Source organism: Artemia franciscana, chromosome 5, assembly GCF_032884065.1.
Source record: "Artemia franciscana chromosome 5, ASM3288406v1, whole genome shotgun sequence".
Lineage (NCBI taxonomy): Eukaryota > Metazoa > Arthropoda > Branchiopoda > Anostraca > Artemiidae > Artemia > Artemia franciscana.
In genome coordinates, this window is record NC_088867.1 from 26,063,256 (window position 1) to 26,090,705 (window position 27,450).

General features: G+C 35.2%; 2 protein-coding genes and 1 long non-coding RNA gene across 4 annotated transcripts in view; 2 read left to right on the top strand and 1 right to left on the bottom strand.

Moving 5' to 3' along the window:
- LOC136027165 (uncharacterized) overlaps window positions 1-1,879 on the top strand; it is a 92,238-nt gene extending 90,359 nt beyond the window's left edge. Inside the window, exon 6 of one of the 2 annotated variants that reach the window (XM_065704164.1) lies at window positions 1,385-1,879. In XM_065704164.1, coding sequence (XP_065560236.1) covers window positions 1,385-1,572 — 188 coding nt within the window. In that variant the 3' untranslated portion in view covers window positions 1,573-1,879. Of the gene's footprint in view, window positions 1-1,375 lie in introns of both variants that reach the window. The other variant, XM_065704163.1, reaches the window with a different exon arrangement.
- Window positions 110-26,585, bottom strand: LOC136027168 (uncharacterized). Its single transcript, XR_010617512.1, has 3 exons — window positions 26,061-26,585; window positions 22,928-23,095; window positions 110-301 (listed from the first exon to the last, which is right to left on the bottom strand). It is a non-coding gene; the product is annotated as an uncharacterized LOC136027168 (long non-coding RNA).
- Window positions 7,464-27,450, top strand: part of LOC136027167 (general transcription factor IIH subunit 2-like) — a 57,162-nt gene continuing 37,175 nt past the window's right edge. The window contains exons 1-2 of the mRNA XM_065704165.1: window positions 7,464-7,579; window positions 23,525-23,618. Of these exons, the coding sequence (XP_065560237.1) occupies window positions 23,566-23,618 (53 nt within the window). The 5' untranslated portion in view covers window positions 7,464-7,579; window positions 23,525-23,565. The remainder of the gene's footprint in view (window positions 7,580-23,524; window positions 23,619-27,450) is intronic.

Here is a 27,450-nt window from a genome sequence, read left to right on the forward strand (position 1 = left end):
ATCCATCCACAGACAGACAACTTATTTTTATATAGATAGATATATATATATATATATATATATATATATATATATATATATATATATATATATATATATATGTCCTCAATCCCTTGCCCTTCACGCTGAAGTTTAACTTTGTGTCCCAATTGTTTAAGAACGACTCGTAAAACACAGGGGCCGTTTAATTGAAATAAGAAGCTTTTTAAATCACTTAAAAACTTTAGCATAACGAGCGAGCATAACCTCGAACTTCCAATATTAGGTCAACTGGGCAAACTTCCAAAATTCTGTGACCAGTCTGAAAGAGAGAACAAGGAATGAGTGGAATAAGTTAAGCAAAATAATAAATTTGGCCAGCAAATTCTAAAAGTTTACTCTTAATTTCAGTATTTTTGATTTTCGTTTTACAGAAGACTTTTTAACAGAAAGAGTTAACTAGTTGCACTTGAGGACCTTTTGTTTTAATTTCTATAAAAGTAAATCAGGAAAACTGGATCGGCAGACTTTTAGACCATTTTTTAAGAGATCACTTTTAAACCATTAATTTTACTGGCACTTTGGGTTTGAGAGTCAGATAATTTTCTACACCAAGAAAAAAAAAATTAAAATCCAAGCAGATACAGGAACATTGAATTTAAGTGTAAAAGCCTAAAACATCTTTAGATTCCTACGTTTACCACAGACCAATCGCTGTCAACTGAAAAACAAACAGAAAGTAATTTAGAAAATGTTTTAAAAAATTTAAATAAAAATAGAAAGTGCTATTGGAACTTAGAACAAAAAAAAAGGTAAAGGTAAAGGATACGGCATTAGACTTTACAGTCCGTACCGGCGGTGCTGATCTCTGTTTCTTGGCCCTTCAGCCAGGAAGTGCAATGGGGGGTTGAGAACAAGCTTAACCTAGAACAAGCAGAAACAAGGTCAAATAATAAATGAAATGAACAAAAGATACTATGAATTAATAAATGAAGCCTAAAACGATCGGAAATTAAAACAAATAATAAGCATAAAATAGACCAATTATTCAATGGGAGCAAGAATAGAATTGGCATGAGTAAAAGTAACTGAAGACAATTGCCCAGCCAATTTCCTATATTGAATAAACGTAAAAACACAAGCGCCAGCGCCATAAAAATGTTGTGGCCAAACTTAGCATCACTCCCTGAAATCTCTAGTTTTTTTTCTGGCTGGGAAGGGGGTGAGTTTCTAATCTTTCGGTTTTCACTTAGTATGTGATTTCTATGGTTGGACACTACTCAGATGTCAGTCCTTACAAATAACTCGGTCTCTAATAAGAATTTGATTTCGAAACAGTTTTACGTTATTGCTGTTAATAGAATATAATGGATGTTATTTCTTCTAACTTTTTCAGTTTCCCAAGCATGTCGTGTTGGTGAATGGTCCGAATGGTCGCCATGCAGTAAAACTTGTGGAATAGGAGAAAGTACAAGAGCAAGAAAAGTTATTAAGAATGCTAAACGAGGTGGAACACCTTGCCCTGCGCTGGTAGAAGCAAAGTGGTGCGGCTCAGAGCGGGCATGTCCTAGGAATTATTTCTCATGGAAGTAAATGGAAATAAGTGCCAAATGTATATAGCCTTTTTTTCTTACAAATTTTTAACTAGGAGTTGTTCGTAATAAGCTGTTCGACTACTAGACAAATTTGCCTGAGTTTCGCGTCTCGACTGATTTACTTCATTATTTGATGAATAATGGAATGCTTATATTTTTATTGTATTTGGAAATGAATCTGTGATAAAATACAAATATATAACCCTTTTATTTTCTTAGGTAGAACTTCTGAAATATTAATGAAAAAAGTTCGTGTTACCAAAATATTATACTCTCAATTGAATAAAAAAGACCCATTTGTCGAATTGTTGCGTCCTTTAGTTATTACAACGTTTTCAAATGCTAGTATTTAATCCACTTGGCGACTTATTATCAAAATATAATTTCTAGTACCTAATGATATCCTAGGCACTTTGTTAGCATGAGTTGTTAAGAAGACGAACCTATTAACTGTGGTTTTAAAGTTTGGAAAATGTTACCGTCGACGCACTTATTCATCCTTAGTCTTCTGTGCTCACAAGGACATTGCATTATAAATATAGGCTAATGCAGCAAGATACAAAAACACTCAAAGCTAATTTGACTGTTCAACATAGCACCGTAATTACGTTAATTTCAATAAATTATTCCATGTGTATTCCTAATCCTTGAGATTCTGATTCTGTGAAATGTCTGGATGTTCCTAATTGGAGCTGTGAAGTTAGCCATCCTTTGCCAAAATATGTTAAAATAAAAACGCAAAAGAAGCTTCCAGTTTTGAAGGTATGTAGGGCTATACAATATTGATAAATAATGAGATAACCATTATGATTTAAACTGACGTTTTTGACATTTTTGTTTTTGATTTTAAACAATCCGAAAGATTACAGCTTTAAAACTTGGACACACATTTCCAACTGTAGGATATACCTTGTTTAAAGAATTAATTTCTGTTAAACGAAAAAAGGTTTGAAACCACCTTAGACCATTCCAAGGGAAGTAATTTCAACATTCAGCAAAACTACACACGAGGAAAAAGACCTAAAGAGCCATTTTTTGGACTAGATCTCAAGCCAGAAGATTCCTCAGAATACCTCAATTAAATAAAAACATGATATTAGCAATGTAGCCCTTACCTGAACTTATGTGTGACTTATCCATGGGCGCTTTTCCGCTAAGAGAAACGGTGGAATTCCCCAGAGATTAGTCTGAAAGATCTAGTTTTTTAACTTCTGCCTCCCCCTCTTTAAAGAAATTGGCAAATATGATGAAGAGTGTAGAAGAATGTAAATCAGCTCATAACAGTACGATCTCCTTTAGGGGGTGTATGGCTTATGCCCGAAAGACCTTTCCCATCCTTCGCGTGGCCCTCCATGAATAGTCCAAAGCACATGAAGCAAATTAGAGCATGTAGAAATAGTTTTATATAAATATTGGCAACAGCGAGTAGGTTTTCAAAATAAAATATCACTAGTGTTTGAATTCAGATAACACCAAATCCATTCATTATGAGTATGAGCTAATTTTTGAGCCTTTCAATAGTCAACACCAAAGTTTATTTCTAATTTAACCTTTTTTTTAATATAACTTATTATAGAGATTCACTACCAATTCTTTACTGTATGGAAAAATACTGTAAAGGAATTTTAAAATGAAATTCTGTGACGGGGATGTTCTATTTAAATATAATCAGAACTAGCCAATCAACTAAATCTTATTAACGGATAGGTGTGACGTTAGTCAAATCTTATTGTAAATGAACCTCAGGATGAATGCAATAAACTTAGTGAGATGTCAAACAGTTCGCAGTAACGAACTGTACTACGTACAGTTTCTTAGAGTAACCAAGACTTTAAGAAACAGTCTTGATAACAATAGATACATTAAAAGAATCAAATTTCGATACTTATTCAAAATACGTAAAATTCATTGAATTTAATGGTACCCATCAAAAGTTACGAGCCTGAGAAAATTTGTCAATTTTTGAAAAGGGAGGGGGAAACATCACCAAAACATCAAGTTATCTTAATGAAATGACACCACTAGATTCAGCATGCAAGATAACCCTACTGTGAAGGTTTCAAGTTCCTATGCACAATATTGTGGAATTTTACATTTTTTTTTTGCCAAAGGAAAGATCATGGATACGTGTTTATTTTTTTTTCTATTTTCCTCATGGGCGATCGTATCGAACCAGCGATCGTAGAAGATTGGGGGAGGGCTTATTCGATCGGAAATCAAAAAGTTCTAGTGCCATTTTTAAATGACCAAAAATATTAAAGGGATGTTTTCAGGCGGATTTTCATGGTAAAGGGAGGGGGGTTACGTGGTAGGATCTTTCCATTGAGAATTTTTCATGGGGAAAGGAAGTTTTCCATGGAGGGGGAGCCGGATTTCCCAGCATTGTTTAAAAATGATCAAAAATTAAATAAGAAACAGGCTTTTTCAACTGAAAGTAAGGAGCGACATTAATACTCAAAAAGAACAGAAATTATTACGTATATGAAGGGAGTCACCGCCTCCTCAATGCGTTACTCTTTGCACTAAACTTTTTTTTAGTACTTTTAAAAATGCTTGTAATTCTAATTAAACGGCCTTTGTGGTTCAGGGGTCATTCTTAAAGAATTGGGACAAAACTGGAACTTTAGCGTAAACAGCGAGGTATTGAGGAGGATTCCCTTCATATACGTAATAATTTATTTTTGTTTTAAGTTTTAACCCTTACTTTCAGTCAAAAACGCTTTCTTTTTATATAATGTATTTTAGAAGGGAGCTTTCTTGGTTTTTATAAGTCAAAACTCAAAAGGTTTAACTATCGGTTTTTGATTATCAGAAAGTCAATGATTTAAAAAAAAAATTCGATATATTTTGAATTTGTGATGAAATACAGCCGAACATCATAAATATAGAATAAATATTTCACATTTTAGTAGAACACAGAGCTAAAACCACCTATTAATTTGAAGAATAAACGTATCTGTGCATTGTAACTTTGCTTAGTAGCACTCTAGCCGCTTCTCTTCAAGGTAATGAGGCCCAGAGTTGGTTTGACCATGGATTGATTTGTTTTTTGCAGATTTATTGATTTATTTTCACAAGTTATGATTATGCTTCCATTGGCTACTATCTTGCCATGGATTTTCGTCCTTTTCAATAGTTTTACCTCGTTTTTTTTTTCGTGGTCCCTTAATAAACCTTGGTGATTGCTGAATCGCTAGCCACAAAATAACCATTTCTGGAAATACAAATAAACAAAGATGACAAAAACAATTTTCCTATGGCAATTAAAATTGCAAACTAATAATAATAATAATAAAATACTTTGCAAGTAGTGGGTGCAGCAAATTCCAAATTCTTCTGTTGATGTTGAAACAAAAATATTTAACTAAGTTTATAAGTTTCTGAAACAGAATGATAATGCGTACATGGACAAATTTTCTTTCTTCGGCTAGTGTAATTTTGATCACACAAATTTGTATATTAACTTGAAGATTTACGTGGTTGTCCTTTGAGATAATGATCCTCATAAATATGTCGTATAAACGACCCGGAGTTCTCGCAAGTTCTGTCCTATATGTTTATGCCTAAATGGAAAAGTTGTATTCTGAGCTTCGCGTAAGTTAAATCAAGATTTTCTAAGCTTTTGCTTGAACTATTTTACGTTTAAGAATTTATGTGAGAAGAAATGTACAGAATCCAAGTTAACATAAAGTTAACTTGGAAATTAAAATTATAGAACGTAATTAATTATATCGCAAACATTGTTTCTCAAGCATTGCATTTTGGTATTAAAAATCGACGTTGGTTAACGGCAGCAGTAAGTCTAGCAGACATTGGTTGCACAATTTTGGAAATTTCTTGAGGTTCTTTCCATAATCCTAACAATTATGGAAATTATTTCCATAATTTTCTTTCCGTAATTTCTTTCCATAATTTAGCTGTTCGTGAAAACCCAAAGAAAAGAGTAGAGGGTAAGCAGAATTGAACAACAAGTAGAACAACAGGGAATTTTTTTTGTAAGAGAGTGGGATTGCAAAGGACCCTATTTTCAAGGGCCGTCCTCAGCATGACACAAGTGAATATATAAAATAGAAACTTAAATTAAAATATGACCTTTAAAACTAAAAAATTTTTAGTTCATAACTTCAAGCATCGCAACTTCAACGAAGCTCAACCAGGTCCTGGTTGGCATCAAATGCACTCTAGATAAATTCTTCAGTGTTTATCACTGAACCTAACTCTTTTTGAAGGTAGGGAAAAGCCTGTCAACTAGTATTTTACCCAGTTCAACATGATGCTTATAAAAGAGGTACCTTTTTATTTTATTTTACTCGGAGCCATCAATTCGGAACTTAAATTTCTAATATAGTCGAACAATGCCACGGAAAAATTTGGGCATGGAATAAAAAATATTTTCTTGTGGAATATTTTTTGTTTTTCGCTCGAATTTAAATCGGACAATAATTGTCAAAAAATAACAGATGTGTGAAAACGGGATAAAACTGTAAGATTTTTAACAGCTACAAAAATACGTTATTTCTAGCAAACACTCATTCACCAAGCCCTTCCTTCATGTCTATTTTCAGACTTCTCTGCCTCCAAACAAAAAATATCAGTGGCCTTCTGGAGATAATAATGGGTTTACCACACTCGATAGCAGAATAGTCATAAGACTAATATCGATTCGACTTAGCCTTGTTCTCTTTCTCTAGTTAGTAGTTTTGTTCATAATATGTATTAAAGGTTTGAGTAATTTGAAAAGATAAGCCCTTGAACGTGGTTTTACCTTTTCCTACCCATCCAAAAAATACATCCAATCACAATCAACCAAAAAAAGCATATGAGCATGCGAGGTTGTGCTTGGTAAACATAAGCCGGTACTTGTGTATCATATGCCAGTCCAGTGCTTAATTTAGTTAGAACCTGTTTCTTTGACTCTCGATTCTAATAAAATATTACAGAATACAATGGAAAAATAATGTATCATTAACAAAATTATGGAAACTACAGAAAAACTTATAGAATACTGGCCACCCAGAATCCACTGACGTCACTAAGAATCGGATTACAGAATCTCTGCCTTCTGACCTCCGTCACATATACTCCGTTGGATATAATTTCAGATGTTGGCGGGATGTACCTCGGTGCCGTTCATTTCTCCACTTTCCAGAACCCCACATTCTTTCTACTTATTGGGTAGATTCGTTGGTTTCTGGGTTGACAATTCTTTTACTGTAGTTCACAGTCAAATGTTTGATCAATGTTGGAAAATTTTAACATCCATGGTGTGACACTGTTCTCTATCAATTCAGATAGCAAATTAAACGGATTTTATATATGAAATTTTCTAAACCGGTTATACTTAAATTCTATTTACATGAAGTACTTGAGTGGCGTAGAATACACAAGTACCTGCAAGCCATCACTTCAGAATGAAATTGTCTCAAATCAAATAAGTTACTCCCAAGTGATCACCATCAATTAGTGCTGGTCAGATAAATCCACACTAGCCTTTATTCCTAGTCCGGGGAAAGTGGCCTACCCAGCATTAGATTAAATGGGGCATATCTATGATTAGTGAACCTCGTTCTAATTCTTGGAGTAAGAGATGGGGGTAATAAAAACCTAATTCCTCTCCTCATACGAATAAAGCAATAAATCTTGCTGATCATACTTTTTTTGGTCCCTATTACACATTAAACTTCCCTGATATTTACCCAAAATCTAGACTCTTTATTCTAAATGCTTAAAGTATGGAAGCTCTAGCGCACGCAATGTGTTTAATGCTTTCAAGATGGTACTTGTCTAGTTGAACTTTATCGAGTCAGTTTTTCTAACCCGAGTTTTGTTCCACCGTTTTTAACTTGAGTGCCAATCACGGCGACATCTATTTTAGCACAACTGTACACTCTTCACATAGAAAAACTCAGAAACTCAAACAGCAAACCACAATAAGTAGAAATAAATCTAAAGTGTAATTTTGTAGATAAATATTTACGAGATTCCATAACTGCAGTAGGGAAAAGGTGAGCCCACATTATTCAGTGCCTCTTTGTGCTCTTTCAAAAAAGACCTAGGCTATGACAAATTTTTCACTTGCAAATCCAATTTCATGCCCTTTAATAATCCTCAAATTGACACCTATTATCTTGTTTTTAGCTAAAAGAAATGAGTAAAATTCTAGTTAATTGACTTCTTGCTATCTTGGAAAGGGTTTAGGTTAGGAAAATGAAACTTTCAGGGATGGGTCTACAGGCTAAAGTGTGTCCTGGTAAGGTAGTTTAAAGAGTAAAATTCTAGTTAATTGACTTCTTGCTATCTTGGAAAGGGTTTAGGTTAGAAAAATGAAACTTTCAGGGATGGGTCTACAGGCTAAAGTGTGTCCTGTAAGGTAATTTAAAGAGTAAAATTCTAGTTAATTGACTTCTTGCTATCTCAGAAAGGGTTTAGGTTAGGAAAATGAAACTTTCAGGGATGAATCTATAGATTAAAGTATGTCCCAGGAAGGTATTTTGAAGCAACTACCTCCACTCCTTCTCCCTCTAGAGGGCCCTGACCTTAGATGACATTTAAAAATATGTGTGTTTGTAAAAGTGAAACCTTGCAAAATAGATCTTCTGCTTAATTGAAGTAAAACAAAATTGTTTTCAACTTCATAGCTTTGCTGAATTCCATTTTATAAGGTTTTAAAGATAGGCCTATGCAAATACATTTCCTAAATTTTGAAAAAAAAAATATTGATATGGCTCAAAATTCTACTCAAATAACAGGAATTACATCTTCAGAACTAAAGGCAGAGAAAAAGCAATTAGTAACTGAAGAATAAGGTAAAATGTTGTTTTGTCAAAATTTCAATAGGTATAGACCTGCCATGTAGGCAAATTTCAGGGCCCTCTAGAAGGAGAAGCAGTAGAGGTGGGTACTTTAAAATACCTTCCTGGGACATACTTTAGCCTGTAGACCCATCCCTAAATGTTTCATTTTCCTAATCTAAACCCTTTTAAGGATTTTACCATTAAAGAATTTTACCATTTAAAGTACCCACGTCCACTCCTTCTCCCTCTAGAGGGCCCTGAAATTTGCCTACATGACAGGTCTATACCTATTGAAATTTTGACAAAACAACATTTTACTTTAATTTTCAGTTACTAGTTGCTTTTTCTCTGCCTTTAGCTCTGAAAATATAATTCCTGTTATTTGAGTAGAATTCTGAGCCATATCAATGTTTGTTTTTTTTTTTTTCAAAATTTAGGAAATGTATTTGCATATCTTTAAAACCTTATAAAATAGAATTGGGCAAAGTTATGAAGCTGAAAACAATTTTGTTGTACTTCAATTAAGCAGAAGATATATTTTGCAAGGTTTCACTTTTATAACACACATATATTTAAAGGTCACCAAAGGTCAGGGCCCTCTTGAGGGAGAAGGAGTGGAGGAAGGTACTTCAAAATACCTTCCCAAGACATACTTCAGCCTGTAGATCCATCCCTGAAAGTTTCATTTTCCTAACCTAAACCCTTTCTGAGATAGCAAGAAGTCAATTAACTAGAATTTTACCAAAGAGTAACTTAAGAAAAGTGGTTGAACATCTCAAACATCTATAAATCATTTTTTCCAAGGAGAGAGCTGTCCCTGGGGGGTGGGGTGGGGGAGCATCCTGGCTGGGGTTGCACAGTTTGGTCAGATTTTTCACTTTGATTTATCTTTTCTGTTTATTCCTGAGTTAAGAGAAGGGGATGTAGTTCATTTTCCTGGTTACCACCAATTCCGGGAACAGTTCTGTATAGGGTAGCCTAGGGGAACTAGTTTCTGGTACATTAAACTTTTACCATATTTTTGCTCCTTTTAATTAAGCTGATGACAGTTCATATAACTGACTTACCAATAAAGTGAGCATTCCACTTGATGCCTTCTTTGTTCTTTATAAATATAATAATTGCTTCTGCCACAAATTTAAATTAAAGCACTTCTTGAGCTCTTAAAAATGACAAATTTACAATTAAAACATGAGTTATTGCTTGTTTTTGACAAAACAATACTATGTTTTCTCAGCACTGTTTTCTTAGTCATTTTTGTCAAAATAATACTACATTTTCTCAGTGCTAAAATTACTTATACTAAGGTTAGGTTGGATTAGATTAGATTAGGTCAAAAAGGGCTTAAATTTGACTTTGCAGCAGAAGCAATTATTATATTCATAAAGAACATAAAAAAGGTATCAAGTGGTATGTTCACTTTATTGGTAAGTCAGTTATATGAACTGTGATAAATTTACCATTAAGCCTACCTCATTTATCATCTGAGTTGTCAAAATTCAATGTGCCTGAGTTCCTCAGTTATCAGACTTTTATAATTCAACAATTCAAAATTGAAAAATTAAATTCAAAGACTTGCAGTTCTATAGACTTAAGGGTAAAATTTTAGTTTAGCTACTTTTTACTATCTTGGAAATGGGTTAGATTAGAAAAATGAAACTTTCAGTAATGAATCAAGGGCTGAGGGAAGGTATTGTCAAGCTTCTATGTTAACATATTGTTACTTTGTCAACCTATGTAGAACCTAGTTTAACCTAGGCCTATTGGAATTTTGACAAAACAACATTTTACCCAAATTTCTAGATATTATTTTCTTTTTCTTGGGTTTCAGTTCTGAAAATGCAATTCCTGTTATTTGAGCAGAATTTTAAGCTATAGCCTATCAATGGATTTTTCAAACTTTAGGAATTGTAGGTACAGATGTCTGAAACCTGAGAAGTTCAGATTGAGCAAAGTTGTGAAGCTGAAAACAGTTTTCTTGTGCTTCATTCAAGCAGAAGGTCTATTTTGCAAGGTTTCAATTTTATAACATAAAGATTTTTGAAGGTCATTGCCCTCTAGAAACAGAAGGAGTGGAGGTATATGCTTCAAAATACTTCCCCAGGACATACTTCAGTCTGTAGACCCATGTCTGAAAGTTTCATTTTCCTAACCTAACCCCTTTCCAAGATAGCAAAAAGTAGCTAAACTAGAATTTTACCTGCCTAAGTCACAAATTTAATATGACTATAAATAATTTCTTTAGTCCTATGGTCTTTTACCTCAAAAGTTAAATTTTGATCACATATATGGTCCTTGTTTGAAACTGTCAGTCCAGTTACTAAAACTAGTAGTTCCAAAAATAGAAACTAGACCACGACTTTACATATTTTTATCTCTATGTGTGTTATACAGCAATTTGTGAGTTTTTCTCATTATTCCTTAGACTTGTAATTGCCTGACCAGGTGTTCAGCAGCAATACTTTATTTTCCATGCAGTTTCCTTCTTAAATAAATAAAAAAAATCCACAAAAGATGTTTCCCCAGGAAAAGTAAAGAGTTAAATTAAACCAAAGATGAACAGAAATAATTTTCAAATATAAAACTACCATAAATCCCTGTAAATAAATAAGCCCAAAATGAACAGAAATTACAGCACATAACTACGTCAAATTCAAAGCAAGCAGAAACTACCACAAAGAGGATCAGGGCTAATACCCCTTGTAGCTTCTAAAGACCAGAACATTATTTTATGCTTTACTGAAAATAAATCTTTTGTGTTTTTATTTTCATAACACCCAAAAAAAAGAGAGAGAGAGAAAAAAAAATCACAATTATAACCAAGATTATTCCAAAGAACAAATTGATATGGATTGACAATTTAATATATTCTGGCATTCATTCCTGAAATCTTTTATGATTTTGGAATTAATAAAGCTATAAAAGAGAAAACATTTAAAATGTATTTATTTTTAATAAAGTGCTATATTGCAAGTTCCAATGTAATAGCCTGAGGCATCACCTTTCCCTGAATTGTTTATCTTAATACCCTTAGCTTTAGCAATAGTAGTAGTAGCAGCAGTAGTAGTAGCAGTGGGAGTAATAGTACTGATAGCATTAGTAGTACTCACATAGTGCCTTGATATTTCCTGAAAACTTTACTATAATTCCCTTAGCCTTAGTAGTAGTACTACTACTAGTGGTAATAGTAGAATTAATAGCAGCAGTATACTTATAGTACATTTGGTTGGTTCAACATCCCACTCAACATGTACTAAATGTTTAAGCTTAATACTCTTAAGCTTTTCCTGGGATGTAGCTGTTATGCCCTTTTGATAACCTGTATTTACATTTTGTGTTTTAATTTAGTTCAATATTCCCTGAAGGTTTCACACTAATACCAATGACTTCAGTTGTTGTAGTGGTAGTAGTAATAATTGCAGTTTTACTAGTTGTAATAGTATATACATATTGCCTTTTGGTTAGTTTAATATCCCCCTTAACATGCCCTGAAAGTTTCAACTTAATACTATAAGCTGTTCCTGGGATATTGGTGATGCACCCTTTTGACAACCTGCACTCTCATAGTGTGTTTTGACTTAGTTCAACATTTCCCTAAATATTCTCTGGAAGTTTCACCTTGATATCCCAAGCCTCAGTAATAGTAGCATCAGTATACACAGAGTAGCATTTGGTCACCTTAAATTACCTTAAATTGCAACTGGAGCAATCTAAGGATTTCTCCTTGAAGAGCTCCAGAAAGATGACTTGAGTTTTATACAAAGCTCTTTAGTGACCAGGTACTGTTTCATGATTGGTAGCATCCCAATAGAATTTGTACTCACTGGAGGACCACTCAGTTTCCAGCCTTTATTTGAAACCATCAATAGATTCAGCAGTAACTTTTTCATTAGATAGTTTGTTCCAACATTTGACAATTTGTGATGAAAAGAATTGAGCAGACTCTAGGTATTATAGACTGCTTGACAAGTTTGAGGTGATGACCTCTAGTTCATGAGTTGGTACCAACAGTAGGAAATAAATGCTGGGAGAGTATTAGCCCTCAATAACTTGTTGGCAAAAATGGCATCCCCTCTATTACTCCTGTAAAGAAATGTAGGAGATTCAGCTTTGATAGTCTTACAGTCTAGAAAAGCTCCCACATGCCAGATATTACTTTGGTGGCATGTCTCTGCACATCTTCAAAAACTTGTATTTTTTTTTTTTTTAAATATGGGAAGGCAAAAGACATTCTAACTTCATGCTTGGGATGCACAAGTCCCTTATATAGAAGACTGATGACTTTAGGGGAACAAGTGTAAAAGTACACTTAATCAGTCCCATAGTTGAACTAGCCCCAGCAGCAGACTTTTTAACATGAGTGCCGAATTTTAATTCATTGTCAATAGTGACACCAAGATCCTGCTCATTGTTTACAGAGGAGGGTGGGTGGTCTAAGTAAAAATAAGAGAGGCAAGGATTCCGTTTACCAAAGTGAATGATATGACACTTGGCAACATTGGATTCAAGTTGCCAGGCCTCAGCCCATTGACCCAGCAGTTGAAGATTATTTTGTAGCAGGACATTATCTTCAGAGGATAAGGCTGGTCCAAGAAGCTTCAGATCATCTGCACAAATAGTTTATTTACTGCTGAATATGGAAGGAGCATCATTGATGAAGACATTAAATAGTTATGACAAGTTAATTGAATGACAATTACCAGAGTCATCAAATAACTCAGCACATTGAGATTGCAAATAAAGAAAATCAAGGATCCAGAGCATTTCTCTTCAAGCTTGACTGCATGTGATTTAATTACAAGTTGCTTGTGACAACTTTATCAGAAGCTTTAGAGAAGTCAAACAAAATCAGGTCAGCAGGCACCCTGATATATAGAAACTTGGTGATGTGATCATACAATTCAAGGAGATTCTTGTTAACAGATCTTCCTGAACAAAAGCCATGTTGTGAACTATGTAAAAAATGGTTCAAGGTGTTTAACAACTACAGAATTGATTATTCTTTCAAGAACCTTAACAACTACTAATGTCTTGCTAATTGGTCAAACATTTTCAGCATGGTCCTTTCTACCTTTTTTAAGTATAGGAATGGTATGAGTAATTTTCCAACCAGAGGTATTCTGGAAAGATTCAATGATAACTTGAACAGCAGGGAAAGATGTTCACACAAAACTGTACAATGGTCCTGTAGGATACAAGGGTGAATGCTGTCTAGACCAGCAGATTTATTCAGTTTGAGGGATTTAAGTTCCTTTAGAACCAATGTATCAGCAATCAAAATTGGTTCCATCGTATGTGATACATCATATAAAGGAGGTGTGGGATAAACAATACTGGAGTCAGAGGAAAAAACAGATAAGAAATGTTGGTTGAAAATTGTAACTTTCAGCTCAGGATCAGCAACTGATTGACTATTGTGGAGGATATCTGGCACTGTGTGTCTGCTGCTAAATTTTTGAGTGGCATAATGTAAGAAAGATTTACAGGAGTCCTTAGCATCTTCAGCCAATTTTTTCTCAAACCTTTGCTTCAACTTCTTTATTTGGTTGGTTGTCTGATTACAAAAAGATTTGAATACTTGAAAATTTTCTGTGGTCTTATTTTTTCTATAGCGATTCCATGCTCGGTGTTTTCTGTTGATTAGCTTGCCTACTTTGGTAGTTAAAAAAGATAAGCTTTTTCCCTGTTTTGCCTGAAAAATTCTGGTGCAAGAATTTTCAACGTGCAGTATTTTCGTTTTTACATTTGACCAACTCTCATCAATATCATCAGTAATAAGCTGTTTCCAGTTGACATCAGCAAGTCTTTCAGAGACTAGTTTGTCGTTAATATATTTTAGTTGCTTAGAAGAAGGTTGTTTGTTAGGCAGACATAATTCCAAAACAACTACTGCATGGTCATTATTACCAACAGGTGTGGTTATTACATTCTTAATAAGAAGAACAGGGTTACTGAGAATAACCAGATCAAGAGTGCTGGAGACCTGACCTTCCCTGAAACGAGTTGGTTGTGATATTGTTTGACAAAGGAAATCACCAGAGAGGGCAGACCAAAACAGAGGATCTCTAGTACAAAACCCAGATCCATCAACCCATTGGATTTCAGGAAGATTGACATCCCCCAGAAGGACAAGATAATAACCGGCAAATTGTACATCACATGTGATAATATGGCAGCTAAATTAGATTCAGAGTCCAAAACACAGGGCGCGCTGGCGCTTCCATAAACATCACCCACTACAATTGAAATTGTTTGACTGTGTATTTTTATCCAAACAGACTCAATTCCATCAGTAGTCAGAGACTTACAATGAATGAGACTAACCTTTAGTCCATCTTTTGTGCATAAGCACGCTCCTCTGTGACAAAGTGGGGAATTCAGGTTAGAAAAGAGTTAGTAACCATTGATTTTGATTTCATCAGGTGATAAGACTGACAAGGTGTTTTTGGTGAAACTTCTGTAATTGCTGCAACATCCACTTCTTCAATATCATATGAAAGGAAAGTTCAGAAAGCTTATTATGGAGGCTATCAACTTTGGAGCTAAGCAACTCATTCCTTGTGAGATAGGAATCTGAGAGGATGCAGGACTAGAGTAAGCAGGGACCAAAGTACTGGTAAAGTTGTTGGATACAGCACTATGAAACGACAAAGAAGAAACAGCAGGTGAGCAAGTTGTTGCAGAAGAATCAAAAGAAATGTCAGCATCAGACAGGGAAACATTATTATGATCACTGCTAGACAGTTGAGATACAGAATTTGGTGGTGCAAGTTCATAAACATTTAAACAATTTACAGAGGTAGAAGGAGGCACAGACACTAGTGGGACATTAGAGCAATTGGGGGATTGCTCCAACTGGCAGGTTTGTTTGAATGATGGCACCCTTATGAATTATCAAATCCCGCCTTTACATTAGCTTTTCTGCGTTTCAACTCCTCAACTAGAGTTCTTTGCTTTGTTTGATCTTCCTTTGGACTATCATCATGGGAACTGATTGATTCTTTTGTTTCAAAGGATTTCTTTATTATTTGTTTGCTAAGTTCAGTTAATGGCACAGAGAAAAGGAGAGGAGGGGCGGCTACAAGACGGTTGATGACTATTTGAAAGTCTTTTTACTAGACTGGAGTGGGACACCAATGTCAACTTCATAAGTGTGTAACAGATAATTATACAGGAAAACTGCATCATCAGTTTGGGTGGGGATACCATATGCAACAATATTCAAACGACTTTCAAAACACTGACGCTCTGAAAGAGCTATCTGATGAACATTAGCCTCAGTTAATTGGGCTACATGAAATTAAGACAATTGAGAAAACACTGTAGAAGCCTCTAGGTCCTGAAAAGTTGAAACAGAGCTCACTGATTTTAGTGAATTTTTAATGTGTGATAACCTATTGACAATATCACTAACCTGAGCAGAGATATTACATTGAATGTCAGTTCTCAGTTGGGAAAGTGTTTGGGTCTACCACCTAGTGATGGCAAACTCCTTCTTGAGATCCTCCTTGAGAGATTTCGAGGAATTATCCATAAGAGAAGCTAGCTTTGCTATCATAGCCTGCTCACTAAAGGGGAGAGGGAGGGTTGATTTTGCAGGCTGGGCATGACCATGAATATAAGTGATTGCTTCAAATTGCTTAATAATTTATATTAGCCAGGAGACAGGTTCAGACAATCACCACAGTTCCACTTCTCACAAATGTCATGCTCTACGGCAGAAGAACCCTCACCTAATTCTGTAGATTAGGCAGCACACCTATCATGGTCTTTAACTGGGCTTATGTGTTTGCGGTTTTCCTTGCTGTATATAATAATTTCAACTAAATCAAGTAAGTGAAGCTTAGCAAATCCAGGTTAGGTGCTAGGCTATTACCTAGGTAAATCAAAGTTTCTTTTAAAATCTATAAAATCTAACAAAAAATACTTCTCTGCAACAACTTCCCAAGCTGTCACTAAATCAAAAACTTGGATTTAAGGGAGTGCTTCTTAAGAGTTAAGACAAGTGCTTGGCTCACTGCCTTTATACAATGAAACAAAAAAAAAATATTTACAAATCAAAATATTGGGTTGTAAATAGATTACAAGGTTTGAAAAACAGATTCTGGTAAACCCAACATCCCTCTCAACAGTCCCCAGAAGTTTCAACTTAATAGTCTTTGCTGTTCCTGAGATATTGCTGATACCTTCTTTTGAGGACCTGTTCGCACACAGTGTGTTTTAATTTAGTTCTACATCCCCCTCAATCTTTTCCAGAAAAATTCACCTTAATACACTTACTCTAATTAGACGTAGTAGAATAGCTATAGAAGCAGTAGTTATAACATGCACATAGTGCCTTTTGACTATTTCAACACCCCCTCAACTTATCCTGAATGTTTCAACTTAATACTCTGAGCTGTTCATGAGATATTCCTGATTAACCTTTTGGCAACATGTATGCATATTGTGTGTTTTGATTCGGTTCAAACTCACCCTAAACAGCCCTTGAAAGTGTCACCTTAATGCTATTAGAAATTGGCAGTTGCCCCCCCCCCAATAATTTGCGAAAAAATTATTGTATAGCCCATGCCCCTTGACTCCCTGGATGTGGACCCCTCCCCCCAAAAATGCTGGAGCTTCACTCCTTGTAGCAATAGTAGTAGCAGTATGAACATACTTCCTTTTGATTTTTTTCAACATTCCACTTAAGATACTTGGAAAGTTTCAACTTATTTTACAAAGCTGTTCCTGAGACATTGCTGATAAGGTCCTTTGACACCTACAAGTGCTATTTTTTTTTCAGTTCAACATCTCCTGAAAATTTTGCCTCAATACCCCTAGCTTTATTATTAGTAGTATAGCAGAAGTAGAAGTAGTGGCATGTGCATACAGCCTTTTTATTGAGCCCAACATCTCCCAAATTATGGCTGTCAGTTTATCCTATTATTCGAAGCTGCTTGTAAGTTGCTAAAAAAATAATTTGCCCGTGTATTTGGCCCCATTTTTGGGAAAAAATTATTTACAAATATTTTCTTGTTGATTAGATTCCCCATTGTCCAAGGGTACAAGGACAAGTTTTGAACCAACACAAGAAACAATCAATGTCCTCTTTGGGCTTCATTTCTAGGGCCTAGAGCACTGAAATTCTTTTTAAGTTAGGGTCCCCTTGGCTGAGGGACTTGTGGTTTTATGTTTTTACCTGTTCAGAATAAAAGTTAATTAACTAACTTATTGCTTGGCTCTTTTTCTGGGACCTGCACTTGCTTTTTCTGTTTTCTCCACTGCATTAGCATCCTCTTAGCTCAAGGATTTAAGGATATACGTTTCAAGCTGATCAGACAAAAAGTTATTTGGCCTTTTTCTCAAATTAATTAAGGAAGGTTTTCCGAAAAAGGTTTTTCAAAGAAAGTAAAGGCCATATTAAACTTGAGATCAGAAGAAACAAAAACCTACAATAACTTAAACTCAAAACGATCAGAAATTACTATTAAAGAATAAATTAAACCCTAAACGAACAGAAATTAAATAAACAATCATAGCCAAAAAAAAGAAAAAAACATGCAACAGGTACTATTATAGATGAATAAATAAATCTTAAAACAAGATAAACTTAAGTTGAATATGCGAACCAAGCTTGAAACGAACAAAAATCACTACAAACAAGAGTTTGGGTTCTGGCTCCTTCTCTCACTGTAAAAGTCTAAAACCTACTGCATCATTGGCGCTTTATGGAAAACTATGTGTCTTGAATTGTCTTGGAAAGTCCAAACAAAATCAAACTGAATGTTTATGATGATATTAATTGTTAAAAGGTCGTCAATTCAAAATTTTTGTTTCATTGGAAATTTTATTTCCATTTCAATGCTGTAATAACTGAAAAAAAATTATTTGTTATATAATTCGTTTTCAGTGAAGCACTAATGATACAGTAGGCTTTAGACTTTTACAGTTAGGGAATGGGGGCAGTATCCAAACTCTTGTTTGTAGTAAAACTATATTTGTCTTGAACAGTCTTGGAAAGAACTAGTAAAATTAAACTGAATATTTGATATATAATGATATTAATTGTTGAAAGTTCATCAGTTCAAAATTTAATTTTACTGCAATTTTTATGTTTATTTTCAATGAATGGATGAATGAACTTTATTACCCGTAAAAGTATAAAAAACACAAAGTACGGAGTATTATAAATAAACAAAAACAAAAACAATAAACAGCGAAGAAAAAATTCAAACTAACAAAAGACAACATGGACTAATTAACCAGTATCAATATGGAAAAAAGGTGCAGAGGGTCATAAACGTGAATAAAGTTGATGGTCTTTTTACATAAATCATCACTAGAAGACCGAATCCGAGAAGGCACATCTATTAAACCAAATCGAGGAATTATTTTTTTGTTTCGGTGTCATCTAGGAAGCCGGAGGAGGAATTTGCAATATCTGAAATAAACCGTACGTAGAGTATGTCGATCTTTCTTACGATTAAACAAAAAAAAACAAGTTTTTTAAATGAAAGTAAGGAGCGACATTAAAACTTAAAACGAACAGAAATTACTCCGTGTATGAAAGGGGCTTTTTCTCCTCAACGCCCCGCTCTTTACGCTAAAGTTTTTTACTGTTTTAAGAAGTAGAGTTAAGAGAAAGAGTCAAACTTTAGCGTAAAGAGCGGGGCGTTGAGGAGGAAAAGGTTCTCTGATCCGCTGAATCTGATGGTGTGATTTTCGTTAAGATTTTATGACTTTTAGGGGGTATTTCCCCCTATTTTCTAAAATGAGGCAAATTTTCTCACGCTCGTAACTTTTGACGGGTAAGACTAATCTTGATGAAACTTATATAGTTAAAATCAGCATTAAAATGCGATTCTTTTGATGTAACTGTTGGCATCAATTTTTTAGAGCTTTGGTTACTATTGAGCCGGGTCGCTCCTTACTACAGTTCGTTACCAGAAACTGTTTGAAACAGATGAGCCATGCCTGATAAAAACAAAAGCACAGGGGCGCAATAAGCGTTATAAATCATGCACAAACCGTTGCGGTTGTAACGGCTTTTGTCTGGGGATATTTTTCCGTAAGCGACGCGTAGTTTTTCACGGCTTGATTCACTAGGGATGAACAGGTAGTGGAAAGTGTTGGGCCGAAACACAGACCAAGCCAATTAACTAAAGAAGAACATGGTAGAACTGCAGTCCCAGCAACGAATGGAGCGACCCCATAAGGGCTATTAAAACAAATAAACTCGCATTTAGATGCATTAACTGACAGTCCAATCTTAGATAGTTCATTGGTCAAAATAGTAAAACTAGAAAGCAATCCACGGCGAGTCCGGGCAACAAGAAGAACGCCATCTGCATATGCAATAGAAGACAAACCAATATTACCGTAAAAAACAGAACTTCTAAGGGGACGCAGGCACGATGAAAGCACGCATTTAAATATACTAGGAGACAATACGGCACCTTGCCGAACTCCCTTATTAATTTTTACCGGGTCAGATATTCGGCCATTCCAGGTAACTTGAATTTTAGACTTCGAATGCCAAGAAGACAATAAACTGTACGGAAGGATTAACACCTGAAGACGCAGGGGAAAATAGAGCCTGAGAGTGTACACTATTGTCGAGAGCTCCAGAAATATCAACAGTAACACAGTATAAAGACATTTTAGTTTTTACGGTATCTTTCACGAGTCGGCTTAAAACATGATGTGCATTGGAGCAACCGAAACTTTTCCGAAAACCAAATTGAAAAGGCGTAAAATCACAATTCGACTAAATTTCTGGTAGTAACAAATGTTCAAGCAACTTACTTAAAAAACACGATACTGTAATGAAGATTTTGTTGTGAAGAAAATGATGAAAATTTTTCAACGAAGAAAATTTTTGTAATATAATTCGTTTTCAGTAAAGCGCCATACACTGATATTAATTGCTGAAAGCTCTTCAGCTCAAGATTTTATTTCACTCAGTTTTCATTTTATTTTCAATAGTACAAAAGAAAATATTTTTGCAATATAATTCATTTTAGTGAAACACCAGATATGCAGTATAGTAATGAAAAATATAGGTGTCTTGAACAATCATGGAAAGAGCTAATAAAATTAAACTAAATTCCCATGAGCTTTGGAATAAAATATTATTAATATTTTTTTTGGGGGGGGGCATGAAAGGAGGGCTGGGTGTCAGCTCCCGTGATTTTTGAATAAAATATTATTAGTTTATTTTCTTTGGAGGGGGTGCGGAGGGAAGGCCAGGAATCAGATTCCATGTTTTTTTAATAAAATATCGTTAGTAATTTTTTTGGGGGAGGGGAGACATGGAGGAAGGGCCAGAGGTTAGCTTATATGATTTTCAGAATAAAATATTGTTAATAAGCTGGCTTTTTTGGGGGGAGGGGGTCAGACCATGAAAGGAGGGCTATGGATCAATTCCCATGATTTCTGGAATAAAATATCGTTAGTCTTTCTTTTTTTGGGGGGGGGGCTATTGATGGAGGGCCAGGTGTCAGCTCCTATGATCTTTAGAATAAAATATCTTTAATAAATTTTTTGGGGGTAGGGTGTCAGACCATGGAGGGATGACCCGGGTTCACCTCCCATGATTTATCATTGACAAAGAATCGTTAACGTTTTTTCTGGGGAGGGGGAGGGGTCGGGCAATTGAGAGATTGAGATTGAGGCCAGGGGTCAGCTCGTATATTTTTTTTGAATATATATTAATTATAATTTTTTCAGGGAGGAGGGAGGTTGGGCCATGAAGGGAGGACCAGGGGTCAGTTTCCATGATTTATCATTGATAAACAATTTTTGACAAACAAGTTTTATGATAAAACATCGTTAATAAGTTATTTTTTGGGGGGAGGGGTCAGGCCATGGAGGGCCATGGGGCGAGTTATCATAATTTTTGGAATTAAACGTTGTCAGTAAGTTTTTTCTGGGGGGAGGGCCAGGGACCAGATCTGTTAAGCTTTGGAATAAAATGTTAATGAATTTTTTGAGTGGGGTTGGGGAGCAGGCTTATCTGACCTTTGAACTATTTTAAAAACCCTTACATAAAAACCTTGTATGCTCACAAGGATATAACGTATAACACTTGCCCCCAGGCTCTTGGGTTTGTATTGAAGTTTTTTTTAATCTGATTTTTGAACTTATTTTAACAAAATGGCTATTGAAAAAATTTGATCGGATGGGCTTGGGAAAAGAGGGCAGGGGAAAGGCTAGCTACCATCCGGTCCCTTTTGACTCTTAAAAAGGGAATTAGAACTTTCAATGTCTAATCATTTGGGTCCCCTCCAAAGTATATACGACCACCTCTTCCATGAAAACCGTAATAAGTTACAACTCTTTCTCCAAGCTCGGGGGGTATGTTGACTCCAAAGTGTTTTTTGTTGATCATTGGGCTATTTCAAACAAAATGGCTATCTCAGAATTTTGACCGGATGTATTTGGGGAAAAGAGGGTGTGTAGGGGGGGAGTTGCCCTCTGATTACTTTTGACTCTTAAGAAAGGAGTGAAACTTTCAATTTCTAATCAAATAGGCCTCCTTTGAAGTTTGTACGAACATCCCTTACATAAAAACTTTATATGACCCCCGGGCATAACTTACCACACTTGCCCCCAAGCTCTGGGGGGTTGTGTCGGCACCAGGGTTTTTTTTCTATTTCATTTTTAAATATTTTGAAAAAAATGGCTATCTCAAAATTTGATCAGATGTATTCAGAAAAAAGGGCCTTGAAGGTATGGGGCGTTGCTAGTTGCTCTCCAATCATTATTGACTCTTATAGAAGGCACTAGAACTTCCGAGTTTTAGTTGAATGCACCCCCTCCAAAGTTTATACGATCATCCCATCCATAAAAACTACATATGCCCCTAGGGCATAACTTACAACACTTGGGGGTTGTTTCGTCATCGGAATTTTTTTTATCTGATCTTAGAACTATTTTTAACAAAATGACTATCTAAGAAATTTTTACTAGATACATTTTAGGAAAAAAGGCGTCGGGGGGGGGGGGAAGGGGGCTAGTTGACATCTAATAAATTTTGACTCTTTAAAAGAACACTAGGAAATCCAGTTTTCAATCAAGTCAGCCCCTTCCGAAGTTTATAAGACCACTCCTTCCATATAAAGTGCATCTGAAAAAAAGTAATACTAATAAAACATTGGACCTTTATGGCATTTGACGGAATTAATAGGAAAAATTGACGAAAATAAATATCACAATTATATTTGTGTCTACCGGTATTCTAGGACCACTGGTTCGACATGGTAACCCCTAAAAAAAAAAAAAAAAAAAAAAAAAAAAAAAAAAAAAAAAAAAAAAAAAAAAAAAAACCATCCGTGATCATTCTTCTTCTGGCATAAAATACTGAATTCCAAATTTTTGCTTATAGTAGCTGGAAACCTCTAGAGTAAGGCTCTGTGATGCTCTGAATCTGATGGTGTAATTTTCATTAAGATTCTTTAGACTTTTAGGGGTGTTCCTCCCCTTTTTTGAAAATCAGGCAAGTTTTCTAAGGTTCGTAACCTTTGATGGTGACATTAACCTTAATTAAACTTATATATCTGAAATCAGCATAGTTACCCGATTCTTTTGATATATCTTTGTTATCAAAATTCCTTCTTTTAGAGTTTCGGTTACTATTGAGCCACGTTGCTCCTTACTTATAGTTTGATCCATTGTTGTTGATCTCACACCTTGCAGAATTCGTTGATTCTCATTCAATAATTTGATTTAATGAAACATTATCACCTAAATTTAAAAAAAAGACAAATAAACGAGAAAGTGAAGTAAGTGAATTTGATGTGGAGATAAATAGACCAAGTCTAGACTTATTTAGAGAAGCACTCTAAACAGATAATGATATAAATTTCCAGAAATTTGGTCACTAAGTAAAACCCAAAAGTGGGGTTAATTGGTCTTACAAAACATGAGCAAGAACAATGAATCTGAATGTAGATATTTAATTTTGCTTCAGAACTTCAGAACGGAAGCATGAACATTTAAAACAATGCATACCCATTTTAATTTATGCCAAGTTTTTACTTCTCAACATATATTGGGTAGGATTTCGGTCAATACTAACCTTGCATTAAAACATTACAGTTAGACTAATATGTGCTTTAACAGTAGCCTAATGGGTATCTTTAATTTAGCTTTTGCTTTATTCTTTCTTTCTAGTTCATTTAATTTCTACAAGTTAGATACAACCCGAGGTAAGAATGGATGAAGAAGAAAGTGGCTATAGGTGGCAAAGTGGATATGAAAAGACATGGTATGTATTTTTATGCTTTGTGTATGTGTGTTTTGTTTTTCTGATGGCTAGCTTTAGGTTTAGACCCATCACTTTTCTATATGCCGGCATACAACGAGGGGGTATTTCCTTCCAAGATTATTCCTAAAAATCACCCATGAAAATTTGAACAATTTAGGCATAAAAGAGCACTTTACCCCTTTCCTTTACCCTAGTTGACGTCTCAAAAGGACGATTTGCAAGATACTGGTAACTGCATATCTCTGGTATTGTAACATCAAATATCTCTGTAAAGAAAATTCCGTGCAGAAGTGGCCTGAACAATGTTTTAAATGCATTTCCAGTCATTTTGTGAATATTGTAACAATTAAGAAAATAATACGTAGCTTCAGAACCATAGAGCAAGGAGGGCATTAGATGGTCGTATTACACCATAATATACTACTTGTTCGAATCATGTCTTGTGACTTTCCTAGCAAACATACCACTACTACCGATAACTCACTGCAGCACCAAGCCGCCTGAGGCCTAGACAGCTCCGTACACTCCTCAATTTCAATCTATTTAAAGCCTCCTTCTTTACACCCTCCCGAGAAGTTCTCTTTTCCCTTAAATCCTTCTCTACCACATCCTCCCATCACATTCTGGGGTGACCAACTTTTGTTTTGGCCCTAGATGGTTGAACAACAAGGATAGCCTTCGATAATCTGGTATCCTTCATCCAGAGAATGTGTCCTAGCCACCTCAACGTTTCTCTCATTACAACCCTGGAAAGTGAGATCAAAACACATTTGTCGCCCAGCTATGTGTTTGAAATACGGTCAGTCAGTTGGGTGCCCAGAACAATCCGTGGACAATTTCTCTAGAAAACATCTAGCAAATCCTCCTCCGTCTTTTGAAGCGTCCATGCTTCAGAACCATACTTCAGTGTCATCGTTATAGCCTCCAATATTCCAATCTTAGTTTGCAGAATCATCTTCCTATTTTTCCCAACTTTTTTCGCGAAAAAACACCCTGGGCCTCGGCTGTTCTACTTTTAATATCTTCACTGCACCCACTGTCAACTAACAATACTACTTATGTAAGTGAAGCTGTCCACTTGATCAAACTTCTTGTTATTATACATTGTCAAACAACATGTGGAGGTGTTGGATTCTAGGCCTTCAGCTGCTGACACTAAGGGCCTCCACCACAGTTACCTCTTTAAATTCTATCACCAAGAAAATCAAAAGTTCTGCTTTCTTTCCTTTAATTTTAGAGCTTCTAAAATAGAACTTGACAATGGCTGCAAAAATGATTAGGAGTTTTAAAGATGCGAAACTTTCAATGACAACAAGTAAGATTTTCTCTGTTTTCAGTGTCTCGTCGACTTGGCATAGAAGGAAAGGGACAAATAAACGTTCCAACATATTTATACAAAACAAAATAATTTTTTTTTTGCGTCAGTAAAACAACAACGAACTTTCGGATTATTCACTAGATCTTTTTTTTTTTTTTTTTTTTTTTTTTTTTTTTTTTTTTTTTTTTTTTTTTTTTTTTAGAGAGTTCAATGACAAAGTTCATTCAAAGTCTTGATGTAAATTTCCTTCTTTAATCTTTCCCAAATGTAAAGCAAATTTCCATTGAAGGTGGCAAAGCCTTCTGTGTCTTCTAATTGCAAACGAAATATTGAGTTTAAAGTAGTTTACTTGGTTGTTCTCATTTCCCCATATATACGACGTATTTTCGACGTATAACCTTAACTTAGGTATCCTTTTTTTAGACCACACTGACGCTTTATGACGAACAAATAAACGTTCAAATGGGGATAAATCCATTTATTTAGACAGTGAAAAACGGGTACGAAAGTCCAGATATTTCGGTCAAATATACAGCGACTGTATATGTTTTTCACTGTCTAAATAAATAAATTCATCCCAATTTTAACGTTTATTTGTTCGTCATAGACCGTCAGTATGGTCTAAGAAAAGAATATCTAATTAAAGGTGTTACGTCGAAAATAAGAAGGAAGGGGGTATCACGGTCCTGAGTACAACATATTCTGCTTTCTCTACTCAAGGTCACGGAATCTGTAAAAAAAAACAACAAAAAAACATTCGTCTGATATCTTGTGGCGAGAAAAAAAAATCGAAAAAGGGCTGCGCTATTTTGCCTGACTTTGCATAAATAAAGATAACAGAGCTTTACGTCGGTAAGGTTGATTTACGTATTTTGTGATTGATTTACAGAATATACCTTTGTATTTAACAATTACAGGGGTCTACTTAAGCTGGGTGTAAAGAATTCGACGCTTTGACTTCGTTGCAATAACTGGTGTTTTATTTTTATTAATTACATTTCTAAAACTTGTTCTCGACGCATGAAAAAAAATATTCTATTCTTAGAAATATATCTACAATAAAGAAATCTGAGTTAACATTGCGACTCTTGTAAAGTTTTTAACGCAAGAAGAGGCTCAGTTACCTGACGACTGTTTCATTTGTTATTTTCATCTCCAAATGCATAGATCTTGAAATTTATTAATCCTAGGCTAAAATCAATTTGGCAATTATCAACAAAACCTCGAGGAAAGTTAAATCATCACTGGCTTTGAGAAAGTTTTGTGTGTGTTTATCTTAATGTTATGCTTATAAGGAGAGTCTGGTAAGCCAAATAGTCTAGTGCTTATTTATCCAAGCAGCGCAGTTGGTACTAATGATTCATTTTTCATTTTAACAAGTGAAAAAGGATTTCAAAATGTCTCTTTCACATATAGCCAAAGAAAAGGACTTTTACATTTCCAAACTGAGTGGCAATACTCTGTTTGTAAATAATGGGTTCATCCTGTTTTTTTTTTTTTTTTTTTTTTTTGAATTTACAAAAATTACTCTTATAATATGTCTTTGTACACCCAATAAAGTGTACTGTACTATTTTAACTTTGATTGTGAAAATACCAAACCTGATATAAACAAGAGCTAAGAGCTCATATGGCAATTGTGACGAAGTGGAAGAGCTCATATGGCATGAGCTCTAGCAAAATTCTAAGAATCAATAGGTTAATTCAAAAGGGAAATCAGAGGCTTAATGCCGGTCGGGATTTAAAATAAGAGCCCTGAGACGCGATGTCCTTCTAAATATCAAAAATCATTGAGATCCGATCAACCACTCGTAAGTTAAAAATGCCTCTTTTTTTCTAATTTTTCCTCTCCCTTCAGCCCTCCCCCAGGTGGTCGAATCGGGGAAAACGACTTTATCAAGTCAATTTGTGCAGGTCCCTGACACGCCTACCAACTTTCATCGTCAAAGCACGTCCAGAAGCATGGAACTCTCCAAAGCACTGGACCTCCCCCTAACTCCCCCAAAGAGAGTGGATCCAGTCCGGTTACATCAGTCACATATCTACGACCTTTGCTTATTCTACCCACCAAGTTTCATCCCGATCTCTCCACTATAAGCGTTTTCCAAGATCTTTGGTTTCCCCCTCCAACCCCCCCCCCAATGTCACCAGATCTGGTCGGGATTTAAAACAGGAGCTCTGAGATATGAGTTGCTTCTAAATATCAAATTTAAAAATACTTCACGAACGGTCACCCGTTCTTAAGTTAAAAATACCTCAATTTTTCTAATTTATTCCGAATTAACACCCCCCCCCCCAACTCCCTCAAAGAGAATGGATTCAGTCTGATTATGTCAATCACGTATCTAGGACTTGTGCTTATTCTTCCCTCCAAGGTTCATCCTGATCTCTCTACTCTAAGCGTTTTCCAAGATTTCCGGTCCCCCCAACTCCCCCCAATGACACCGGATCCAGTCGGGACTTAAAATAAGACATCTGAGTTACGAGGTTCTTCTAAACATGAAATTTCATTAAT